The sequence below is a fragment of the Scyliorhinus torazame genome, chromosome 5, assembly GCF_047496885.1.
Source record: "Scyliorhinus torazame isolate Kashiwa2021f chromosome 5, sScyTor2.1, whole genome shotgun sequence".
NCBI lineage: Eukaryota > Metazoa > Chordata > Chondrichthyes > Carcharhiniformes > Scyliorhinidae > Scyliorhinus > Scyliorhinus torazame.
The window spans coordinates 230175786-230197463 of NC_092711.1; the positions used below are offsets into that span (position 1 = coordinate 230175786).

General features: G+C 44.3%; 1 protein-coding gene across 4 annotated transcripts in view; it reads right to left on the reverse strand.

Annotated features, from left to right (window-relative positions):
• diaph2 (diaphanous-related formin 2) overlaps nt 1–21678 on the reverse strand; it is a 983399-nt gene that overhangs the window by 903767 nt on the left and 57954 nt on the right. For 3 of the 4 annotated variants that reach the window (XR_011946649.1, XM_072505205.1, XM_072505204.1), the window contains exons 2-3: nt 8061–8093; nt 5364–5540 (exon numbers count right to left, since the gene is read on the reverse strand). Coding sequence is in view for 3 of the 4 variants with exons in the window: in XM_072505205.1 (XP_072361306.1) it covers nt 5364–5540; nt 8061–8093 (210 nt within the window). In the remaining variant the exon portion in view is untranslated. The remainder of the gene's footprint in view (nt 1–5363; nt 5541–8060; nt 8094–21678) is intronic. The other variant, XM_072505206.1, reaches the window with a different exon arrangement.

The following is a 21678-nucleotide window of genomic DNA, read 5'->3' on the forward strand; positions in this document are numbered from 1 at the left end:
ACAGGTTTAACTTGCGCAGTGTCCCGCTTTCCCGAGCCACCTGGATTCCCAGATATCGAAAGCTCCTTCCGACCATTCGAAACAGCAGCTCTCCCAGTCTCTTCTCCTGCTCGCTTGCCTGGATCGCGAACATCTCGCTTTTCCCCATGTTCAATTTATACCCCGAAAACGTGCCAAATTCCCCTAAGATCCGCATAATTTCCCCATCCCCCTAACGGGTCTGAGGTGTACAGGAGCAAGTCATCCGCGTAAAGCAAGACACGGTGTTCCACCCCTGCCCCCGAAACCAGCCCTTTACAGTTCCTAGACGCTCTTAACGCTATGGTCAGTGGCTCTATGGCCAGAACAAACAGCAGCGGGGAGAGGGGACACCCTTGTCTTATTTCTCAGTGTAGTTTAAAATAACCCATCCTCAACCGGTTCGTGCGCACACTTGCTACCGGTGCCTGATAGAGCAACCGAACCCAGTCAATGAAGCCCTCACCGAATCCAAACCTTTCTAGCACCTCCCAGGTAGTTCCAGTCCACCCGATCAAAAGCCTTCTCCGCATCCATCGCGACCGCCACCTCCATCTCCCCTTCCTCTGAGGGCATCATAATAACATTTAAGAGCCTTCTAACATGGGCCGTGAGTTGCCTGCCTTTTACCAATCCAGTCTGTGCTCCCCCTATCACCCCGGGGCACAATCCTCTATCGTTGTGGCCAAATTCTTAGCCAGCAATTTGGCGTCCACATTCAGTAGAGATTGGCCTGTATGACCCGCATTGCTCCGGATCCTTCTCCCGTTTCAAAATCAATGAGATTGAGGCCTGCAACATTGTTTTTGGGGGGGGGGGGGGACGGACGAGGACTCCCTCCTCTCTTGCTTTATTAAATGCCCTCACCAGCAATGGGCTCAATATCTACAAAAACGTCTTATAGAATTCCGCCGGGTAGCCATCCGGCCCCGGGACCTTGCTTGACTGCATGCCCCCCCCCCCCCCCGTCTGACCCAATTCTCCCTGCCTCAAATGCCACCCGTTTGTTAATCAGGACCGCAACCCCCTGGTCTTTGAATCTAGCCCTGAGTGGAATACCTGGCCAACCCACCCCTTACTCAATCTAGTCTGAACCTTTAGGTGTGTCTCTTGTAACAATGCCACTTCCGCCTTCAGTCCCCTCAAATGCACGAACACACGAGCCCTCTTGACCGGCCCATTTAGTCCTCTAACATTCCAAGTAATCAGCCTAGTTGAGGGATTCTCCCCCCACCCCCCACCCCACCCCACCACCCCCCCCCCCACCCCCCCCCACCCCCCCACCCCACCCCCCCCACCCCCCCACCCCACCCCACCCCCCCCACCCCACCCCACCCACCCCCCCACCCCCCCCACCCCCCACCCCCCACCCCCACCCCCCCCCCACCCCCCCCACCCCCCCCACACCCCCCCCACCCCCCCACCCACCCCCCCCACCCCCCCACACCCCCCCCACACCCCCCCCCACCCCCCCCACCCACCCCCCACCCCCCCCCCACCCCCCACCCCACCCCTCCCCCCCCACCCCACCCCCTCCCCCCCCACCCCACCCCTCCCCCCCCACCCCCCACCCCTCCCCCCCCACCCAGTGTAAAAGTGATTTTCATCAAATCGCCATTGCGATTTGTTGCTCTGTTGCTTTTCTGAAGATGCTGCCCGGCTTGCTGAGTATTGTCAGGATTTTCTGTTTTGGAATCATTGTGCAAGTTTCCGTGTCTTTAGTTCACCTCTAGTCTTTTGTTCTTGATGAAAGCCAATGCACTTAATGGTGTTTCAAAGTAAAATTCCCGGCCCTCAAACATGACCCACAGACGGGCCGGATACAGCATCCCGAACTTCACCCCCTTCTTAGAGAGGGCTGATTTTGCCCGATTAAATCCAGCTCGCCTCTTGGCCAAATCCATGCCCAGGTCTTGATATAAGCGCAACTCACAGTTCTCCCACCTGCTGCTCCGTTCTTTCTTGGCCCATCGCAGAATATGCTCCTTGTCCTGGAACCGGTGCATTCGTACCACCATCGCCCTCAGAGGCTCATTCGCTCGGGGTTTCTTTGCAAGTGCTCTATGCACTCTATCCACTTCCAGGGGCCGTGGAAATGCCTCAACCCCCATCAACTTTTCCAACATGCTTGCCACATAAGCAGTCGTGTCTGATCCCTCACTGCCCTCAGGGAGGCCAACGATTCTCAAGTTCTCTCTCCTGGACCTGCTCTCCAAGTCCTCTAGCTTCTCCTGTATTCTTTTCTGGTGGTCATTCATCTCCACCTTGGCCTCCAGCACACTTATATATTCCTTGTGCTCGGACACCTCTTTCTACCCACGTCTTTCTTGTTGAACGTTATCTTCTTACATGGACACTTCTAGTCCAATTCCCCATACACTAGTGGGGGATTTCTCTTCACCGTCCAAAGAAATTCAGGACAAAAACGGGAGAAAAGGTCCAAAAATTCCATCACAAGCGGGAGCTATCAAATGTGCGGCCTACTCCTTCATGGCCGCCACCGGAAGTCTCGCAAAAAGTGATCTTCAAAAGGACAAGATTGGTAGAATGGCCGGACAAATAGCAAATTAAACTCAATACAGTGATACATTTTGGAAAAATGAGTAAATGCAATCCACTGGATTTGGAATGCACTGCCAAATAGGATGGTTAATACGACATCAGTAGTCATCTTCAAAGTGGAATTGGATAAATGCTTGAAGAAAAACACATTGCAGGATGTGGGGAATGAGCAATTGGGTGGAACGCAGAAAGAGTTCACAATGGGCCAAATATTCTCCTTCTGTCTTGTACAATGATTCCAAAACAGAAAATTCTGACAATAATCAGCAGGCCAGGCAGTATCTTCAGAAAAGCAACAGAGTTAACTTTTCAGGATATTTACCTTTCTTCAGAACTGGCAACGGTTAGAGATGTAACAGGTTTTAAGCAAGTACAGAGGCAGAAAAGGGGGCAAGGAAGGAAAAACGCCTATGAAGATCTGTGATTGGGTGGAAGGAAGGAGCGATAACAGTTGTTAGTGCATGGCAAAAGCAGATGATAATAGGACAATTAAAGAAGGAGATGAGTCCAAAAGGGCAGTAAGTAGCAACAGTAGAATCCTGATACCCCAAGACTAATGGCAGCAGTGTTCATGAAATGATTCAACTTAATGTTGACTCTAGAATGCTGCCAAATGCTCAATGATAACAAATTCTGTTCCTTGAACTTCCAATGAGCCCCAGCCTCTTAGCCAGAATAAATCTTTTTATTGTAAACTGCCAGCTGGAGTGGCCATCTCAAATTCTCTACTCCTCTTACTCACTCTAATCGATCACCCTTGAACTTGCAGCACTCTTATTCCCTCAGGTTCATCCCCAATATTATTATTAAACTGCCACCCCATTTCCTTTCTATCCTCCCACTTTCTCAGTTTCTGTTGCATCAGTTCTACCGACACCACCTTCTGACATGTTCTCATTTTTCCTGAGTGAAGGACACCTCTTCACCATAGTTGACATGGTTTTTGCTGCCTCATTTCCTGTACTTTGCTCTCACTCCTTTTCCACCCTCCCAGAACCACAAGTTTCACTTGACCTCATCTTCCATTCTACCATGGATGCATGCATTTAAGAGTCCAAGACAACTTCACCAAAACAACTCAGCCACTTGCATCACAATGCCACCACACAAAACGTGTCCCTGTCCAACCAACAGTTGCAAAGGAACATTCCCTCCGCAACACCCACTGTTCATTCACCACCATGTCACCACCCCTGCCAAAAACATGCTGCCCTTATGGGCACCTTCCTATGCAAGAACAGCTGTTGCAATTCCTGCTCTTACACCATCTTGCTTCCTAAAACCCATGGCACCAAATACTCCAGTGAGACATTGGTTAATCACAGTTAAAATATTACATACGGTTTGGGGCACCTAATTACAGGAAAGGTATTAAAATCACAGCAAAATACAGAAATACTCTCAGAATTATACCGCAAATGAAGCATTGTAAATAATATCAAAGGCTCAAAAATTCTGGGCTTTTTCGTCCTGAGCAATGAACAATGTTTAATATCATATTGATTGTTTGAGACAGTCTTTATGGACCAGCCAGTCTTTTCACATCCAACTTTTCATAGATTCCAATGGTTGGTGGGGGTGGGAAAAGCAGGCAGGTGGGGAGGGGAGAGAAGAGGAGGTCCTGAGGTTACCATTAAATTTTCAACCACTAATTAGAATTCTGATGTAATAATTGTCAGTTTCCAGTCGATCTATTTTTTTTTAAAGTCACATGACGTTCTAATTATGGCAGTAAAAAAGAAAGTATGGGTTCACAAGTTAGGAATGGGTGGAATAGAAGGAAATCCTACAGTATGCAGGCTATGGAGCTTCCTCATTAACAGTATACAGGAGGATAATGCTAAAGGCACCAATAAATTAGAGCAAGCAATGGCTTTGTTTTCATAGAAGTCATAGAATCCCGACAGTGCAGAAGGAGGTCATTCAGCCCATCTGCATCGGCCCAGCCCCATACCCCCAGCTTATCCCTGTAACCGCAACTAATCCTTTTGGACACTAAGGGGCAATTTAATACGGCCAATCAACATAACTTGCACATCTTTGGACTGTGGGAGGAAACCGGATCCCCTGGAGGAAATCCATGCAGACACGGAGAGAATGTGCAAATTCAACACACAGTTACTCAAGGTCGGAATTGAACCTTGGTCCCTGATGCTGTGATGCAGCAGTGCTAACCACTGAGCCAGTGTTCCAAGCCAGCAACTTATATTAAGCAACATGGTTCAGCAAAGGTGCAGTAGGCACTATTTAAAATGATGGTCCTCTCAGACAACGCAAGGTAAATTTAGAACCGCCCAATAGTGTGAAAATGGTTTGAGTAACAGTGGCTTTGACTTCACCTGGCAATTTTTGAAATATCATTGTAACATATATCTTGCGGTGCAGCCTATGGGCTTATTTTACTAAAACACATTTAGGTCAATAATGACCTAAAGATATTGATGAAGTCTCCTCCTTCTCAAGTTCCTTCAAAATAAAAAGTCTGCAAACAAATAAGCTCTACCTTTGTAAAATAATACTACAACATAAATATTCTACAAGACTTCATCAGGAGTCTCACAAAAAAACACATTTGCTGCATAAGAAACAAGGGAACTGTAGTTTGAGTTCTTTGAAAAAACATTGTGCAGCACACTACATCATTATTAATGTCTCTAGAAACACAGCTCCACGTGCACACAGCTACTGATATTATTAGTTTGCTCATTTGGAGTTATTTGGTCAGATGAAGTCGTACAGAAATGATAGAATGTTTCTTTTAATTTAAAAAAAACAGTACTTACCATCATTTTTTCAAATAGATCCAAGATCTCCTTCTCAGAAAGATTCATAAAACATTCCTCAAACACTGGTTGTGCTAGTGGCAAGTCACACATAGCTATTTGAGAGTCAGTAGGATGCTGTATGTAAGGTTTCTCTTTCTTCGTAGTTGACTTTCGAAAACTGGTTAATCTGTCACGCTGTCAAAATAAATACATTATATTAAAATAATTCCACAAAAAACTTCCTGTGTTCATACTTTTGTCTCTTAAAAGTGCATCCTTCACAAAAGCATGCATATTTCCAGGGATTTTATATGTGAAAAAGATACAACTTCATGCTTTATTTGTGACAAAGCAGCATAATTAAAGTTGAGTAACAAATTAAAAGCTACATCTTACCTTTAAAATGCCCATGCACAAAATAAATTTTAAGAGGATAATTTGGTTTTGAATTTACTTGGCAGTGCGATATACATAACATTTTAAAGATCATAAAGTCTCACTAATGTGCATGCAGTCACAGCTTGCTATAAAATAACATTTTGACCTTGCTCCAGATAAGGTTCCTTTTAACGAAAAAGAAGATAAACAACATGAATCTCAAAATAAAAAGTTTCCACACTTTGCCAGCTATGGTTCGTTTGGCAGCACTCATGCCTGAATGACAATGTTGTGTGTTCAAATCACATTCCTCGATGTGAGCACAACAATCAAGATTGACACTCCAATACAGCAGTGTCAGAGGTGCTATCTTACGGATAAGACAATAAAAATAGGCATAAATAATTTTGTGGCTCTACGTCAAACAGCAGGTGAGTTCTCAGGTGGCCTGGACAATATTTGTCCCTCCATCAACGCCACAAAAAACAGATTATCTAGTCATTATCTCATTGCTGTTTGTGTGGCCATGCTGTTCCTAAATTGACTGCCGCATTTCATACATAACAGTAACTACGCTTCAGAAGTATTTCATCAGGACATCTAGTCGTCATGAAAGACACCAAATAAAAGCAAGTTTTTTTTTGTTATAATGTGGTTTGGCTGCAGACTAAATTATAGAAACTGATATGAAAATATTGATAGATGCATCAAAATGTCAGTTGTTTAAACTTTATATTGTATGTAATTTCATAAACCAAATTGCATGAAGTCATCACACAGTGCAGAAGTGCTTCAACACAAAATGTCATACAATGGTATGCTGTAGTTTTGTGCCTTTGCAACCCACATGGCAAGTTCCTGAACTCAAATTTGCTGTTGGAAAATATATGGAGCAGAGGTTTGACTTTTCAGGCAAGTCACTCTACGACAATATTGCACACTATGCAGTCCAAAAACTGTTATTAATACAAATCTAAAAATTGGTAGGTCGGCTGCCTGCTTTTTCAATGGTGGTCATGGGGGAACCTAATGATGGAGAAAAGCACACTTCAAAATTAGTTTAAAATAAATTTTAAGATACTTAGCTAGTTTAAAACTCAGTCATCTGAATAACAAAGCTGTCAGAGTCATGCAATAATGGAAAGTTTATCTATGTTGTGCCAAGGCGGTAAAACATTCAACAAGATTCGTTCTTGAATTTTAAGTGCCCTGTATCAGTTGTTAGCTTGGCATGCACAGTTAGAACATACATAATCTAAGTTAGGAAATCCACATCAAGTATAAAGATGCTTTTAAATATCTTGTTTGTGATTGATCTTGAAGTGCCTGTAAGTTGACTTTTTTGCCCATTAATTCAGCTTAATATAAAATATCTTCATCGTCATGAGGAACACACCAGGAAAATCCATTAATTGTGGCATATGCTTGTATAATGCACAATATAACAATCCAATCTCAAAAGAATATATCTTATAATCGCAATTTCAAGTTAACTTAAACTTGACGCTTAAATCTTTATTGGACTAGAATTATGATGAATGAAATAATGGTCAGCAGGAACAAGCAATTCATTTATTACCATATTAAAACATGAATTTTGAAGCTGCACAGGAGTTAACATGAAATAACTTGTACAATTTATAAATCTCATTAATGTTCAAATTGTTTTTATGAATAGCAATTTAATGCAACTGGTTTTAATTCATCTACTCAATACAAGTGCAGCAAAGGCAGAGGATAGCTCTGCAAACATTGCAGTTTAGTTTTAATATTATATTTGAAAAATAATGCTTTTTATACACAAGATTGAAATGTAATTGTGAACATCCTGTTGATAAAAAGAGCTCACTAATTATAATCATTTACTTAAATTCCTTAGAAAGGTAAGAACTCAAATATACTTGTGCTAAGTCGTGATAGGTTTTACCATTTCATCTATTCTTCGTCCAGAGACCAGCCAGTGGCATGCAATTTTCTAACATTTAATTTAACCAACTCATTGTCCATCTCTGTTTTAGATTGAGGTTCTCCTGCAATTTTAAATTTATTCTATATACTATATACAGAGGTCATAAACTCTGAAAGCATAAACTTAAGAAAGGAGTCCTATTTTAACTAATGCAATCCCATGGAGTACTAAATAGGTTCATTCAGCAAGCTGGGCGAGTGAGTTAAAAATACTACAAGCAAAATTGAGTCTCATTAGTACCAGGTTATTCCATAAGCATAACAACTAATGCCTATTTCTACAAAGGAATGTTAACAACTACAATTTTTAGCATGCATGATTTAGTGATTTAGGTACACATTGAACAGTAGATTCCAGAACAGGCTTACCACATCATCCGCCAAAGTTTTTATGTTAAGGTTCTGTAGAAGGCATAGAAGAAAAAAAAGAAAACATCACCCACAACTGAAAAATATACCCAACCACCATATCAAACTTTCAAAGCAGCAGATTATTAGAAGAGTTGAACCTTGCGAGTCTAGACCTAGATAATCCAAAACTAAAATATTTTAGGGTATGGCTGATTTCCAGTTTTGTTGTATTATGTTACAGACGCCTAACCTGAATTGCAATTGTTTTGAGTTTACTTATGCACAGAACAGAACCAACATTTTTCACAAAAGAATTGATATTGCATATGAGGCATTGCTGAAATGTAGCTTAAGTGCCCAAAATAAAATGAATTAAAACCTTAATTAGTTCCCACTTTATGAAGGGAAAATTATCAATCAGAAATATATTAAGATATTTCAACCTGCATTATGTGAATAAATGCGCCATCAATTGTGTTATATCACCCCACACATCATCCCTTTTGGAATTTTGTCCTAAATAGTTGGTTAGTCAGAGGACCTTTCTCACACACTCTCCCACTCCTACATATACCTCTCTGGAAGGACACAGTTCAGTTTCTGACTGGGTGGGAGCACAAAGGCCACTTCTAACACAATAATAAGTGTAAGATCTCAATTGCATCATATCAATTAGAAAAAGATGAAGGACTGGTGGATAATTTGTAATTGCAAGGAGAAAGCAAATATGTATTATTTTCATTTGGTGTATCTCTTCATACAAGTTATAAACCACCTTACAAGGCTACAGCATCATTTTACATCACATCACATAAGATACACAAGCACAGAAATAGGGTCATTCAGCTCAACCTGTCCCTGCCAGTGTTTCTCCACCAGAGCCTCCTCAGATTATTCCTCCTCTAAATCTATCATTGTAACCTGCTTTTCCTTTCTCCCTCAAAAGCTGGCATTGGGGGTCGGTTAACTCAGTTGGCTGGATGGCTGCTTCGTGATGCGGAGCGATGCCAACAGCGCAGGACCAATTCCCATACCAACTGAGATTATTCATGACTTCAACTTTGCCCCTTGAGTTGTGGTGACCCTCAGGTTAAATCAGCACCAATCAGCTCTCAACGGGCAGAAAAAGCGATGGTCCTCTGGGACTGTGCCAAATTGATTGATCATATGTTTGTCTACTTTCCTACATTATCACCTTTCTTTGGGTAAAGAACTGTCTTCCAGATATGTGGCAACCATCTGATGTTAATGGCCTCCAGTTATGTTCTTTCCCATTTTCTGTTTCCATTCTATCAAAACTTTTCATAATTTTAAAACCTTCTAATTGGTCACTCATCTGCCTTCTTTTTAAGAGAAAAAAGAGACCCAACCTATCAATCCTTTCCTACCCACACATCTCTCGTATCAACCTTGCAAATAGCCACTGCACTCTCTCTCCAGTGCCTCAATATTCTTTTATAATATGGCAAGCAAAGTTACAAGCAATATGTGTGGTCTAACCAAGGTTCAAATCAATATTTAGCACAACTTCCCAACTTTTCAAGACTATCCCTCTGGAAAAGAAACCTTGTGCAAGGTTTGCTTTTTTTATGGTCTTACAAATCTGTGGCACAACCTTTAGATTTATTGTCAAGTGGACCAAGGTACAGTGAAAAGTATTGTTCTGTGTACAGTCCAGGCAGATAGTTCCATGCATAAAATAAATAGGACATTTGAAAATACACAATGTGCAGACATAGACATCGGGTGAAGCATACGGAGCATAGTGCTATGACAGTAGAGAAGATGCATAGAGAGATCAGTTCAGTCACAAGAGGGTCATTCAGGAGTCTGGTAACAGCGGAGAAGAAGCTGTTTTTGAATCTGTTAGTGCATGTTCTCAGACTTTTGTACTTCTCCCCGATGGCAGAGGTTGGAAGAGTGAGTATCCCATTTGGGAGGGGTCTTTAATTATGCTGCCCGTTTTCCCAAGGCAACGGGAAGTGTAGACAAAGTCAGTGGACGGGAGGTGGGTTCGCGTGATGGACAGGGCTATGTTCACGACTCTCTGTAGTTTCTTACGGTCTTGGGCCGAACAGTTGCCATAACAAGCTGTGATGCAGCCAGATAGGATACGGTACATCTGTAAAAATTGCCAAGAGTCAAAGTGGACATGCAGAGTTTCCTGAGGAAGTCTAGGCACTGTTGTGCTTTCTTCGTCGTAGCATCGACATGGGTGGACCAGGACAGATTGTTGGTGATGTGTCTACCTAGGAATTTGAAACTGTCAACCATCTCCACCTCGGCACCCTTGAGGGAGAGAGGGATGTGTACAATACTTCGCTTGCTGAAGTCGATGACATGCTCTTTAGTTTTGCTGACATTGAGGAGAGATTGTTGTTGTTGCACCATGCCACTAGGTTTTCTATCTCCTTCCTGTACTCTGACTCATCGTTGTTTGAGATCGGACCCATTACGGTTCGGTCATCAGCTAACTTATAGATGGAGTTGGAGGCAAATTTTGCCACACAGTCATGAGTGTATAAGGAGTATAATAGGAGGCAATCAATCAATGCTTGACACATTGAATGAAAGTATCAAGTTACTCAGCCATGATCTGGTCAAATGGCAGAGCAGGCTCCTAATTCATAGCATGTACGTACTCCAAATGGTTAACATGCAGTTCGAATTTCAACATAAGAAGAATTTCCCAGAGTATGATAACTACTGCACAGAAATAATGATTTGGGGTGACACATCATCATCATCTTCGTTATCCGAGACCTTTTTCTCGATTTCCTTGATCGTCTTCTCCTGCATCTTCTGGGTCTCAACCATCTTCTCCATTGAGGCCTTCATCGGGGCCAGCATCTCCGTTTTTAGGTCAGAAAAACAACTTCTAAGGAACTCCTGCTGTTCCCGCGACCACTAGGCCCACGTTGCCTGATCCAAGCCAGCCGCCATTTTGTGTTCCTGCCCGGGGTTTGTTTCTTGTTTCACTTATGGGGGGGGGGGGATATTCTTTGGGGGCTGTAAAGGCAGTTAAATTGGGCTTTCCATTGGAAGGGAGGGCCCGAATAACGAGGCAACAGGATGATTGGTGACAGAGGCGGGAGCGTCCGGGGTCAGCACGGGTCAGCTGACCCACAGAAGCGTAATGGGGGGAGAGTTAGTGTTAAGCTGGTGCTTGACTTGGGGGATTGGGATCGTGGGGCTGTTGGAAGGGGTGGGTGGATTGCTGCTTTGCTGACAGAAAAGGAGCCAACATGGGAGAAGAGATGGAGAATCGGGGGGAGGGGAGTGGGCCTCCAATGGGAGGGCTCGTGGCTGGCCGAAAAAAGGGGATGGCTACTTGGCAGTGGGGGGGGGGGGGGGGGAGGGTTAACTCACCTCCCCCCCCTCCCCAAGGCTGATCACGTGGAATGTGAGGGGACTGAATGGGCTGGTCAAGAGGGCTCGCGTGTTCTCGCACCTAAAGGGGTTAAAGGCAGACGTTGCCATGCTACCGGAGACGCTTCTAAAACTCACAGATCAAACAAGATTGAGAAAGGGGTGGGTGTGTTCCATTCGGGGCTGGATTCAAAGACCAGAGGGGTAACAATTCTGGTTAGTAAACGGGTGGCATTCGAGGCAGGGATTATTGTGGCTGATAAAGGGGGCAGGTACATAATGGTGAGTGAGAAGCTGCAGGGGACCCGGGTGGTGCTAGTGAACGTCTACGCCCCGAACTGGGATGACGTGGAATTCATGAGACGCTTGCTGGGTAAAATTCCGGACTGAGACTCACGTAATTTGATCATTGGTGGGGGGCGGGGGGGGGGGGGGGGGGTGACGACATCAACACAGTCATTGACCCTGTATTGGACAGGTCAAAGTCCAGGTCAGGAAAGCGACGAGCAGCAGCTAAGGAACTGAGGGGTTTCATGGAACAGGTGGGGGGCGTAGACCCATGGAGGTTCGCTCGGCCGAGGGCATTCTCTTTTTTCTCCCATGTCCACAAAGTTTATTCTCGTATAGATTTTTTTGTTGTGAGCAGGGTGTTAATCCCAAGGGTGGAGGGGACGGAATATTCGGCCATTGCAGTCTCTGACCATGCTCCGCACAGGGTGGACTTACGACTTGGTGAAGAGAGAGGGCCGTGCCCACTCTGGAGGCTAGATATGGGACTGCTAGCGGATGACGAGATTTGTGGGCGGATAAAGAGGAACATTCAAAATTACTTGGAAACAAACGATACGGGAGAGGTAACGGCGACTACGGTTTGGGAGGCTCTGAAGGCAGTTATTAGAGGGGAGTTAATTTCTATCAGATCCCATAGGGAGAAGAAAGAAAGAGCGGAGAGAGAGAAGCTAGGTGAGGAGATACTCAGAGTAGACAGGAGTTACGCGGAGACCCTCGAGACGGGGCTACTGAAGGAGCGCCGGAGACTGCAGGCAGAGTTTGATCTGCTGACCACAGGGAAAGCGGTAGCACAGCTGAGGAAGGTAAAAGGGGCAGTCTATGAATATGGGGAGAAAGCGAGTAGAATGCTGCCGCACCAACTTCGTAGGAGGGAGGCGGCCAGGGAAATTGGGGAGGTTCGGAATAAGGATGGTAACACGGTCTTGGGCCCAGAGGGGATGAACAAAGTCTTTAGGGTGTTTTATGGTAAACTGTACGAGTCAGAACCCCCGGCAGGAGGGCAAGGGATGAAGCAATTCATGGTCCAATTGAGGTTCCCAAAGGTGGAAGAAGATCTGGTGGAGGGACTAGGGGCCCTGATAGAGTTGGAGGAGATTGTTAAGGGGCTAGGGAGCATGCAGTCGGGCAAGGCCCCGGGGCCGGACGGCTATCCTGTAGAATTCTACAAGAAATTTGCGGAACTGTTGAGTCCACTCCTGCCAAGGACTTTCAACCCCCCAACAATGTCACAGGCTTCGATTTCACTCATCCTCAAACGGGAGAAAGATTCGCTACAATGTGGGTCCTATAGACCGATATCGCTCTTGAACGTGGATGCCAAATTGCTGGCCACGATTTTGGCCGCTAGAATTGAGGACCGTGTCCCAGGGGTGATGGGGAGGATCAGACAGGCTTCGTTACGGGCAGGCAACTGAACTCCAATGTACGGAGGCTCCTAAACATTATTATGATGCTCTCAGAAGGAGGGGAGGCAGACGTAGGCTGCAATGGATGCAGAGAAAGCCTTTGACCGGGTAGAATGGGAGTACCTGTGGGAAACGCTAAGATTTGGATTCGGTGAGAGATTCATAGGGTGGGTCCAACTACTTTATCAGGCCCCCGTAACAAGTGAATGCACGAACAGGGTGAGGTCAGAATACTTTAGGCTCCATCAAGGGACAAGGCAGGGGTGCTCCCTCTTCCCGTTATTATTCGCCCTTGCAATAGAACGTTGGCCATAGCGCCGCGGGCTTCAAAGAACTGGCTGGGGTTGCTTCGGGGAGGGGGGGGGGGGGGGCATCAGGACTCGCTTTATGCGGATGATCTGCTCCTGTATATTTCAGACCCACTAGAGGGGATGGGGGAGGTCATGCAGATTTTGAGGGACTTTGGCAATTTTTCAGGGTACAAATTAAACGAGAAGAAAAGCGAGATTCGTGATCCAAGCTAAAGGGCAGGAGAAGAGACTGGGAGAGCTGCCGCTTAAGATGGTGGAGAAGAGCTGTCGGTACCTAGATATACAGGTGGCTCGGAACTGGAATGCCCTCCACAAGCTTAATCCCGGCTGGTAGAGCAGATGGAGGGGGACTTTAAAAGGTGGGACATGCTCCCGCTTTCTCTAGCGGGGACGGTCCTCCCCAGATTTTTGTTTGTCTTCCAGTGCCTTCCCATCTTCATCCCTAAGTCCTTCTTTAAGCGGGTGAACAAGACCATTTCGGGATTTGTATGGGCAAATAAGACCCCGCGAGTAAAGTGACTGTAGCTAGAGCGCAGTTGCGGGGGTGGGTGGCACTGCCAAATTTTTGCAGCTACTATTGGGCAGCTAATATAGCCATGATTAGGAAATGGGTTTTGGGGGAGGGGTCAACGTGGCAGCGGTTAGAGGCAGCCTCATGCAAAAGCACCAGCTTAGGGGCACTCGCAATGGCACCTCTGCCGTTCTCACCGGCGCGCTACTCCTCAAGTCTGGTGGTGGAGGTGGCACTAAGGATCTGGGGTCAGTGGAGAAGACACAGGAGGGTGGAGGGAGCCTCAGTTTGGACCCCGATACGCAACAATCACAGATTTATCCCGGGCAAGATAGGCGGTGGGTTTCAAAGCTGGCATAGGGTAGGTATTAAAAGGATGGGGGATCTGTTCATAGATGGGACATTTCCCAGCTTGAAAGCGCTGGAGGAGAAATTTAATTTGCCCCCTGGAAATGCCTTCAGATACCTTCAGGTACACGCCTTTCTTAAAAAACAGGTGGTGACATTTCCGTTGCTACCCCCACGTAGGATACAAGATAGGGTGGTCTCCGGCACCTGGGTAGGGGAGGGGAAGGTGTCGGATATCTACCAAGAACTACAGGAGGCGGAGGAAGCCCCAGTGGGGAACTTAAGGGCAAGTGGAGGAGGAGCTAGGCGGGGAGCTGGATGCGGGCCTTTGGGTTGATGCCCTAAGCAGGGTTAATTCCTCCTCATCATGTGCCAGGCTTAGCTTAATTCAGTTTAAGGTGGTCCATCGGGCACACATGACGGCAGCGAGAATGAGCAAGTTCTTTGGGGTTGAGGATAGATGTGCGAGGTGTGCGGGAAGCCCAGCGAACCATGTCCATATGTTCTGGGCATGTCCGGCTCTTAAATAATTCTGGCAGGGATTCACTGAGGCAATGTCCATGATCCTAGGCACGCGGGTGGTGCCGAGTCCAGAGATAGTGATCTTTGACGTGTCAGACGATCCGGGAGTTCAGGAAGCGAAAGAGGCAGAGGTCTTTGCCACCCTGGTAGCCCTGAGACAGATCCTTTTAATGTGGAGGGACTCGAAGCCCGCGAGTGTGGAGACCTGGATTGGTGACATGGCTGGGTTTCGCAGTCTCGAGAAAATAAAGTTTGCCTTGAGGGGGCCATGACGGGGTTCTCTCGGAGGTGGCAGCCGTTCCCCGACTTTCTAGGAGAGCATTAAAATGTCAGCAGCAGCAATCCGGGGGGGGGGGGGGGGGGGGGGAGTTGCGTATTCTTGTTCTTTTTTCTTTATATAATGCTAATGTTTACCTTGTTTTGTTAAATGTTGTTCATGGTTATGCAAAAATTATGTTTTGATAAAAATCTGAATAAAAATAATTTTTTATAAAAGTTTACACTTTTCAGCGATTGAAGAAATAGCCAAGTTCACCTCCTCAACTCAGATCCTCTAATGATCCTCAATACAAGGAGAAAGTGAACAAAGGTGTAAATAGCTCTTAATTTCTGCAAGCATAATCAGTATATTCTTCAGAAAGGGTACATCTAAGCAGAGAAAAAGAGCTACGTGAGTAAAAGAAAGTTAGAAATTTGCTGTGGCAGTTGCTGTCTCCAAACAGTGGCCACTCAGAGAAGCCATACAGATATCTATTTATATATTTACAAAAGATATAGCCACAGGAGGTAGATAATACTGCATCAGAATTCTCCGCCATTCAAATTGATAATAGCTGATCTTCAGTTTCAACTCCATTCCTTCTACCCCCCCCCCCCCCCATATACCCAACCCCCACTCATTTGCATAAGGGGTCAAAAATCAGCCTGAAATATATTTAACAATGGAGCACCCATAACCTTCTGGGGTAGAGAATTTCAAATTTTGTAACGCTTAGAACATACAGTACAGAAGGAAGCCATTCAGCCCATTGAGTCTGCCCTGACCCACTTAAGCGCTCACTTCCACTCTATCCCCGTAACCCAATAATCCCTCCTAACCTTTTTGTCACGAAGGGCAATTTATCATGACCAATCCACCTAAACACTTTGATGAAGAAATTTCCCATCTGAGACCTAAATGATCAGTCCCTTATCCGGAGACCATGCTCCCGTGCTTTACACTCCACGATCGAAGGAACCAACCACTTTGTCTACTCTGTCAAGCCACTTCAGACTCTAATTATGTTTTAATGAAATCAGCACTTACTCTTCTAAATTAGAGAGATTCAACCCAATTTACTCAGCTATCATTGGGCAACCCTCTCATGTCAGGAGCCAATCTAGTTAACTTTCACTGTACCGCCTCCAATGCAAATCTATACTTCCATAGATATAGAGTCTGAACTTCCATGGAGTGGCAATCAAAGTTGGATTCTGTTGCTACTTACTTACTTATCAAAATTTATTTTCAATCCTATCTCGCCCAACCTTCTAACTCAGCTCAGGCAACATATATGCAAATACTTTGCACCGGGAGGGGAGTTGGGATAGGTGGTTGGGAATACCTTGGAGTTTGAGGGTCCAGAGTGTGGTGCTCAGTCTAGGTGCTTAAAATCTTTAAGCTAATGTTAGTATTTCTGGACAATTTCTACGCAATGCCTCAGATGGGAACTTCCAAGAGATTCGCCCGAGCACCTTTGGGGCATCCCCCAAATCCATGCTGGGGAGTAATTTAGTTATAGGTAGATATATCTGACCCTCACTGCTTAACATGAATGCTGGATGATGACAGTGACAAATCCTCATCATTTGAAATAATTCCCAAGTAGGAGAAAAGATATGCATTTCAGGTAAGCTGGACAGCATCACTCAAATATATTAACACATGACAAAGTGTAATACTGGGAATTTCTTCAAAGGCTCTCACACACTCAATGCTTTCAGTTACATAGCAAGAAGGAAAGTATACTAAGCTGTTCAAAACTCATTACCAGGTTTAATTATATTTTTTATCCTCGGTGAAGCACCGGAGGATATGTTGTTGTATTTATAAAGTGTAAGTTTGCAAGACCATACTTGTTGATTAAGTCATGATAGCTCTTATGATATGAAAGTTGATAACTAAATCTTTGGAATGCATGGACATTATGTTATGTAATGAAAAAGAGACAATTAATAAACTTGCTGCAAAGAAGCCTTTGGCCTCTATATATTTCTCTAAGCTATAAAAACCTAACAGGAAAGGTGAATTAACCTTGGCTAACAATGTAAGTTAAAGAATGCATTAGATCAACGGAAATCGCTTATAATGTTGCCAAAAAAGTGGCAAGCTCAATGGCTGAGAGCAATTTAGAATTCAAAGGATACTGTGAAGTAAGGAAAAAGAGAATGCAAACGCAAGATAGTGAAAAACTTAAAAGCATACCATAAATGCTTCTTTAGATATTTGAAAAAGAAAAAATTAGCAAGGAAAAATATGGGTCCAATGAAGGATGAACCAAAGAAACTTTTCGGCAGAGAATTGGGAAATGATGGAGAAACTAAACAATTACTTTGTTCTTCATGAAGATACAAAAATCTCACAAAAATCTCCCAGAAATACTAGGGAACCAATAGATTTGTGAAATTGAGAAACTGAAAGACATTGTTGTATTAGTGAAAGGATCATAACCAAAAAATGAATTGGATTGAAGATTGATAAATTCACTAGATCTGATGAGCTACATCCCAAAGTGTTGAACAGTTGCGAGAGATAGTGGACGCATTAGTAATTATCTTTCAAGATTCTATAGGTTCGGGAAGTTTGCTACAGGTGGGATAGCAGCAAATGTAACCCCACCATTTAAGTAAGAATAGAGAAAGGAAATGGATAGAGCAGGGACAGGAATGGTTGTTGCAGGTGCCGGGATTTAGATACTTCAGTAAGCTCAGGGAAGGTGGTAAAAGAGGGGGAGGGGTGGCATTGTTAGTCAAGGACAGTAGTACGGTGGCAGAAAGGACGTTTGACGAGGACTCGTCTACTGAGGTAGTATGGGCTGAGGTTAGAAACAGGAAAGGAGAGGTCACCCTGTTAGGGGTTTTCTATAGGCCTCCGAAAAGTTCCAGAGATGTAGAGGAAAGGGTTGCAAAGATGATTCTGGATAGGTGCGAAAGCAACAGGGTAGTTGTTATGGGGGACTTTAACTTTCCAAATATTGACTGGAAACGCTTTAGTTAGAGTACATTAGATGCGTCCGTTTTTGTCCAATGTGTGCAGGAGGGTTTCCTGACACAGTATGTAGATAGGCCAACGAGAGGCGAGGCCATATTGGATTTGGTACTGGGTAATGAACCAGGACAGGTGTTAGATTTGGAGGTAGGTGAGCACTTTGGTGATAGTGACCACAATTCGATTACGTTTACTTTAGTGATGGAAAGGGATAGGTATATACCGCAGGGCAAGAGTTATATCTGGGAGAAAGGCAATTATGATGCGATGAGGCAAGACTTAGGATACATCGGATGGAGAGGAAAACTGCAGGGAATGGGCACAATGAAAATGTGGAGCTTGTTCAAGGAACAGCTACTGCATGTCCTTGATAAGTATGTACCTGTCAGGCAGGGAGGAAGTGGTCGAGTGAGAGAACCATGGTTTACTACAGCAGTCAAAACACTTGTCAAGAGGAAGGAGGCTTATGTAAAGATGAGACATGAAGGTTCAGTTAGGGCGCTCGAGAGTTACAAGTTAGCTCGGAAGGACATAAAGAGAGAGCTAAGAAGAGCCAGGAGGGGACATGAGAAGTCTTTGGCAGGTAGGATCAAGGATAACCCTAAAGCTTTCTATAGATATGTCAGGAATAAAAGAATGACTAGGGCAAGAGTAGGGCCAGTCAAGGACAGTAGTGGGAAGTTGTGCTTGGAGTCCGAGGAGATAGGAGAGGTGCTAAATGAATATTTTTTGTCAGTATTCACACAGGAAAAAGACAATGTTGTTGAGGAGAATACGGAGATTCAGACTACTAGACTAGAAGAGCTTGAGGTTCATAAGGAGGAGGTGTTAGCAATTCTGGAAAGTGTGAAAATAGATAAGTCACCTGGGCCGGATGGGATTTATCCTAGGATTCTCTGGGAAGCTAGGGAGGAGATTGCTGAGCCTTTGGCCTTGATCTTTAAGTCATCTTTGTCTACAGGAGTAGTGCCAGAAGACTGGAGGATAGCAAATGTTGTCCTCTTGTTCAAGAAGGGGAGTGGAGATAACCCCGGTAACTATAGACCAGTGAGCCTTACTTCTGGTGTGGGCAAAATCTTGGAAAGGTTTATAAGAGATAGTATGTAGAATCATCTGGAAAGGAATAATTTGATTAGAGATAGTCAACACAGTTTTGTGAAGGGTCGGTCGTGCCTCACAAACCTTATTGAGTTCTTTGAGAAGGTGACCAAACAGGTGGATGAGGGTAAAGCAGTTGATGTGATGTATATGGATTTCAGTAAAGCGTTTGATAAGGTTCCCCACGGTAGACTACTGCAGAAAATATGGAGGCATGGGATTCAGGGTGATTTAGCAGTTTGGATCAGAAATTGGCTAGCTGGAAGAAGACAAAGGGTGGTGATTGATGGGAAATGTTCAGACTGTAGTCCAGTTACTAGTGGTGTACCACAAGGATCTGTTTTGGGGCCACTGCTGTTTGTCATTTTTATAAATGACCTGGAGGAGGGCGTAGAAAGATGGGTGAGTAAATTTGCAGATGACACTAAAGTCGGTGGAGTTGTGAACAGTGCGGAAGGATGTTACAAGTTACAGAGGGACATAGATAAGCTGCAGCGCTGGGCTGAGAGGTGGCAAATGGAGTTTAATGAAGAAAAGTGTGAGGTGATTCATTTTGGAAGGAATAACAGGAAGACAGAGTACTGGGCTGATGGTAAGATTCTTGGAAGTGTGGATGAGCAGAGAGATCTCGGTGTCCATGTACATAGATCCCTGAAAGTTGCCACCCGGGTTGAGAGGGTTGTTAAGAAGGCGTACCGTGTGATAGCTTTTATTGGTAGAGGGATTGAGTTTAGGAGCCATGAGGTCGTGTTGCAGCTATACAACACTCTGGTGCGGCCGCATTTGGAGTATTGCATGCAATTCTGATTGCCGCATTATAGGAAGGATGTGGAAGCATTGGAAAGGGTGCAGAGGAGATTTACCAGAATGCTGCCTGGTATGGAGGGAAGATCTTATGAGGAAAGGCTGAGGGACTTGAGGCTGTTTTCGTTAAGAGAAGAAGGTTAAGAGGTGACTTAATTGAGGCATACAAGATGATCAGAGGATTGGATAGGGTGGACAGTGAGAGCCTTTTTCCTCGGATGGTGATGTCTAGCACGAGGGGACATAACTTTAAATTGAGGGGAGATAGATATAAGACAGATGTCAGAGGTAGGTTCTTTACTCAGAGAGTAGTAAGGGCGTGGAATGCCCTGCCTGCAACAGTAGTGTACTCGCCAACACTAAGGACATTCAAATAGTCATTGGATAGACATATGGACAATAAGGGAATAGCGTAGATGGGCTTTAGAGTGGTTTCACAGGTCGGCGCAACATCGAGGGCCGAAGGGCCTGTACTGCACTGTAATGTTCTATGTTCTATGAAATTACAGATCTGTTAGTTTGAAGCCACAGTCGGGAAATTGTTAGAATTTATTATAAAGTATGTGTTAACTGGACAATTGGAAAATAATGATATGATTGGAATCAATGTGGATTTATGAAAGGGAAAATATATTCGACAAACGCATTGGAGTTTTTTTGAGGATGCCACTTGTAACATAGATAAAGGAGAACCAGTGGATATGGTGTATTTGAATTTTCAAAAAGCTTTTGATAAAGTTCTACACAGGTTAATAAACAAAATTAGAGCACATGGGATCAGGGGCAAAATGCTGATTTGGATTGAGACTTTGATAACAGACAGATAATAAAGGAGTGATTCTCAGGATAGCACATTATCACTCGCAGGGTGATTGGTCCGCAAGGATCAGTGCTGGGCCACAGCTGTTTACAATCTATACAAATAATTTGGATGTGGGGACCAAATGTAATATTTCCAAATTTGTTGACAACACAAAGTAAATGCGAGTGTAAGCTATGAGGAGGATGCAAGGAGGCTTCAAGGGGCCTTGGACAGGCTATGTGAGTGGGCAGGAACATGACAGATGGAATAACATGAATAAGTGTGGTGCAATCCACTTGTGGAAAAAACAGCTTAAGGCAACGCATTTCTTAAATGGTGAAAGGTTGGGAAGTGTTACTGCCCAAATGGATATTCATAATTCACTAGAAGCTAGCATATAGGTGCAGCAACCAATTAGAAAGCAAACAGTATGGTGGCTTTCATTGCAAGGGGATTGGGGTACAGGAGTAAAACTATCTTGCTGTAATTGGTCTTGATGATAACTACCTGGAATATCATGTACAATTTTGATCTCCTTATCTAAGGAAGGATATACTTGCCATGGAGGGAGTGCAATAGAGGTTGACCAGACTAATCCTTGGAATGGAAGGATTGTCTTATGTGGAGAAAATTAGGAAACTGGGCCTGTTTTGTCTAGAATTCTGAAGAATGAAGAATGGTTATAGTTCCAATTATTTTTAATCATTGGATATTTTGTGAGCTATGTCAATGTTACAGATTTAACAGTACTGCAATTTACTACTCTTTTCACTCCGATCTAACACTTTGTTTTTGAAGTCACAACCTGTCCTTCCCTTGCACTTTGTTAGTGAGGATAGAATCACAATATTGGCCAGAGCTCACTGTCAAACCTCACACATGAATAGCTATCACCTGGCTATGGAACAGAACACCAGCAACAAATCA